At 40.2% G+C, this 4,957-nt stretch overlaps 1 protein-coding gene across 1 annotated transcript; it reads left to right on the top strand.

Moving 5' to 3' along the window:
• Positions 1 to 293: 293 nt before the first annotated feature.
• On the top strand, positions 294 to 1,383 carry LOC104535047 (heme-binding protein 2-like; the record flags this gene model as incomplete). Its single annotated transcript, XM_010188931.1, has 2 exons — positions 294 to 459; positions 1,116 to 1,383. Coding segments are annotated over 2 exons (341 nt in total), but the record flags the coding sequence as incomplete, so codon positions are not given.
• Between the last annotated feature and the right edge of the window lie 3,574 nt (positions 1,384 to 4,957).

Raw genomic sequence — 4,957 nt, forward strand, 5'->3', positions numbered from 1 at the left:
CTGGAGCACAGGAGGTTCAACCTGAACATGCAGAAAAACTTTTTTACTGTGAGGGTACAGAGCATGGCCCAGGCTGCCCTTCTTGGCAGTGGAGTCTCCTTCTCTGGAAACATTAAAAACCCACCTGAACACATTCCTGGGCAACCTAGTCTAGGTGATCCTGCTCTGGCAGACTGGATGATCTTTTGAGGTCCCTTCCAACTCCTAACATTCTGAGATTCTGTGACCCTCTACAGGCACCACCTTTGCTTCCAGCTTAGAAGACTCTTTTTTCCCCACCCTTCCCTCTCTAGAAATGAAGATTGATATGACTGTGCCAGTGACATGCCTGATAAAATCTGGCTGTGCAGACTACAAGATCTCTTTCTTTGTGCCATTTGAACATCAGGACTCTCCACCACAGCCCATCGACATGGATGTGTTTATCGAGGAGCGGAAGGCAGCAGCCATCTTTGTCCGGTAAGCAGGACCACCACAGCTGACAAGTGAAGGTAGCTACTGAAAGGGGCTCATCTATGAAGAGTCTGGACTACTCTATCTTACACCTGATTTTTAACTGAGGATATGTCCTGCTGTTCAGAGCCTTGATGTGCAAATGGTCAATCTTTCTTACTAAGAACAAAGGAAAATGACCAAGTTTCAAAACAGTCATTTTTTCAGCACTCTTGAATTTATCAAGTTGGTTTTGCAGAAATGCAGCCTGCAGAAACCTCCTCTTGGGTGCATCCTCTGCTACATCTACCTCTCTTGTAATCCTCTTTATTTGTAGCCCCAAACTCCCACAAGACCTTCAGGGCAGTTCTTTATTACAGGGAAGGCACCCAAAGCTACGCTTGCACCCTCTGCATGTATTAAAGCTACAGGCAACAGTCTGCATCAGCTAATGCTCTCAGCTAATGCTCTCAGAATTGCAAGCAATTTAAAAAGTATTTTTAAATCCTTTTAATGCAGTATACATAATTATACATTCCCTGACGCCTAGTTCTGTGTAAGTTACACAGTAGCAGTGCTCAAACACTGCATACTTTGCAAGCCTGAAGAATCCTTTTGTGAAAATATAAAGCAGGGGCTTGAACTCTTACCGAAAAAAATCCCTCCCTTTTCACTTCTACCAGGTCCTTCGGTGGATTTGCCTCCCCAGAGAAATACGCTGAGGAAGCTGAAGTCTTGGCCAGAATCTTAAGAAACAGAGGCCAACCATTCCACGAAGAATTCTTCTATACTGCAGGCTATGACAGCCCCTTCAAGCTCTTTAACAGGCACAATGAAGTGTGGTATTTTAAAAAGTAATATGGTGCAGAGGAATATTAAGAGGTTACTAATCAGCTCTGGATGAAAATGGACCTTAATAATAGCTTTTATGCAGAAGATATTTCATTTGCACATGGACACAAGATCCTAATTTTCTCTAGGCCTAAACACTATTCTGCCTAAAAGGATTTCAGTAATTTAAATTCAAGTAGATCGTTATCAGGTGGAGTGGGAGGGAGATGACAAACCTATTCCTTTTATTGAAAAGTTCCAGGCAACACTAATGATCTGAAAATATTCCTGCAAAACTGTTTGGATATCTAGTTTTACTTCCCACTAGAAGAGCTACAGCAATAGCTTTAGTGTTATTGAGAATGAGTTCTTCACAGAGGTATTTTCCCCGTACTGGTATTACTCCTGAGCCAACAGAAAAATGGAGGAAATTAATTAACTTTTCTGAGAAGAAACCTACCATTAATTTAATGATTGTTGGGAAGCACAGAATCACAGAACGTTAGGGATTGGAAGGGACCTCAAAAGCTCATCCAGTCCAATCCCCCTGCTGGAGCAGGAACACCCAGATGAGGTTACACAGGAAGGCGTCCAGGTGGGTTTTGAATGTCTGCAGAGAAGGAGACTCCACAACCTCTCTGGGCAGCCTGGTCCAGTGCTCTGTCACCCTCACTGAGAAGTTTCTTCTCAAATTTAAGTGGAACCTCCTGTGTTCCAGCTATTATCGTAAGGTATTGTAAGCAGCGATACCTTAGCAGACCTTCATAATCAGTAACTTTTTTCTTTTAATAATATTACCAAAATCCCCACCTTGTTTTTCCCCTCATGGAGGCTTGATGCTGTCACACTCCAGACTAATGCCAGTGACGAGATTAGACCAAGAATCCAGCGGAAAAGGGTGAACAGTGTCCAAGCTGTATGCTTACTCTGTGCATTCTCTATGCCTGAATACACAGTGCTAGATTACTGGTTGCCTGTAATTTCAGGAACAAGTACACAGTTAATAGTGTTTAGCTCTCACTTACAAAACACTAATTACTACTTGAGTTATTTAGCTCTGTTTAAATTTTTGCATCAGTCAGGTCAATGGCTGTCTGCACATTAGCAATACCTGACACCAAGTTAAAACACACTTGCAAGACTAGCATTTAAACTGATTTAGTCCCTGCTCTATATATCAAGCATTTGAAGCTTTTATAAAGTAACCTAGAGCTGTTTTACAGCAAGCTGTTTAAGCCAGAAACCAGTTCACAACAACAGGTAGAGTTCACAAATTTTTATTGGTTCCAATCAGTCAGTATCAGGCAAACATTACCAGTGTGGCAAATAAAAAAAAACCCCAAACAACCTTGGCTTTTTTAATGCTCTTCATGCAGGTATAACCCATTATTCTGCAATCTTCCACCTATTAAGACAGACATAAGAACCACTGTAAGGCACCAAACCAGCACAAGAAGCTCGCTGGGAACAACTCAGACCTTAGATTTTCATCTCTGTTCAGAGAGAGAGTTCAAGGCTAAGGTTATCATCATTTGTTCCAGCCAATAAATGTAATTATTACTACAGTTATTATACTTACCTTCTTGGCTCTTCATACAGTGGTTTTAAAGTTGCCTCCTCCCCTAAAGCAAGAAAACACAATTAACATATGGAGAAGCACAACTGCTAGAAGCTCCACAGCAGCTTTGTAACCTCAGAGAAAAGTGGAACGGAAATTGTGATATCATAGTAATTCATTTGGCAGAATCAAATTTCATCAGTGGTTACAAATATTCCCAGAAGTTTTAAACAAAATTCACCTGCTGTGTGGTCTTACCCAATGAGGTTGCAGACAGCACAGTTCTTTCCTGAGAAAGAGAGAAGCTGTTTCAGAGTTACAGACATCACTATATTCAAGTTCAATTATCTAGGAGATTCTACTCAAACTATTATCATCTACAAGGAGGCTGCACTTCAGCTGGCGACAAGAACCTGCAACACCCAAATAGGATATACAAAGCTTACAAACCCTAAATGAAATGGAAATACAGAATTAACATGGGAAGAACTGAGGAAAAGTACAAAGCTATTTGTTTTGTGATACCACTTTCTGCTGGTGAGAGATGGTATTCAATGACCTTTGATCCCTAAAATACAAGTCCCATAGAAATAGTCTTGAAAAATCTATCCTTAAAAGTGAGAACCTGTTTGTTAGAGGAAACAAGTTTGTCTGTGTACAGCCAACATAGCCAAGATTGACAAAAATTACTAAGTGGTGACAACCACAGCATACAGGGTTGTTGAACCCCAAATCTGAGTTCTTCACTCGATGCACAAAGGGCCAATCAATACACTGAGTCAAGATATTTATTTCTGGTCTGCAGAGGAGGGTATTGGGCATCTAACACCAGCCAGCACACATCAAGCGTTCCTTTTTTATGGCGACAAAATGCAGCCGGTATTTACAACATCTGCAGAGGTCTCCTTAACCATTATTCACAAGTGGGTGTGTATTTCATTATTTTAATTACCTAATGTCATTACAGGATACACTTATTTTGACTTTATTCCAAAATTATGCACATATTTTTAATTCAGCAGTCATAAAATTATAAAGTTAAAGTCTACAGCGTTCTTATCTCAGGACTTTCTATGCTGTCTTTGTTCAAGATTAGGTACATTTTTTCAAGGTCTGGACCTGACCAAAGTTAGGTACCCTTTCCAGCAGTTACACAAGCCTACACAGTTGTTTAATGTGGAATCTCTGTAACTCTTAACCCTGTTCTTTGACATCAGGGTTGGCATTTTGGATTGAGTTTGTTTTGTTGTTTTTTTTTAGTTTTTAATTCAGGAGTGCAGTGCTACAGCGTCAGTTCACAGAATGGCCAGATACATGAGATAGGAGTTATGTTTGCTGATGTACGTTCTGCTGTACTCCATGATACAACACTGCACTGGCTAAGCTGCCTCCACTGATTCAGTTTCTTTACTATTTGCACTGTGTGAAGACATCTAACAATAAACTCCCGGTTTCTAGGGTCACTGAGGCTGCATCTTCTGTTCATACAAACAAGACTCTACATAAAGTTTACCACTGATGACAGTTCACAAATTGTCAGGGTATCTGCTCAGAAAGAGCTCTTCCCTTTGCAAGTTAAATTCAGAACTACAAAGTGCTTTCTTGCTGCAAGCACATCATGTTTATTCCCACAGTAGCTGAGTGGGAGAAACAGAAAAAAGGAAAACCAATCAGATTTGTTATAGGAATAATTTTAGGCACTGCTATCTAGGCATTTAGCACAAAGACAGTATTCCAGTAATTATCAAACCCCATGTACTCTACACTTACCTCAAACAAAAGTTAGTCTTGTTTCTCACACACTCTCCATGAGCTTCACTCTGTAACAAGTGAAATTTTATTAACACATTCTTCTTGGCAGTGCTTCAGGAGTTAGTTTGAATGCATGTACTGTTTCAGTGCAAGATTCTCCTCAGCCTCTTTCAGAGAGATTCCCATTGCTTAGAATTAATCATCACAAACAGTACATGCTTAGAAAATCTTTGTTACATTTGTTTCTCCTTCTGAGGACTTGGCCTCAGCATTTCAGAACTTACTCCCAACCACATCTTCATTCACATCATGTAAAAGCTCTTATGTAGCCATTGAGACAAATAATTTACATTACTCCAGCTATTTAAGATCAATGCTACTCCC

This window comes from Mesitornis unicolor, unplaced genomic scaffold, assembly GCF_000695765.1.
Source record: "Mesitornis unicolor isolate BGI_N332 unplaced genomic scaffold, ASM69576v1 scaffold5010, whole genome shotgun sequence".
NCBI lineage: Eukaryota > Metazoa > Chordata > Aves > Mesitornithiformes > Mesitornithidae > Mesitornis > Mesitornis unicolor.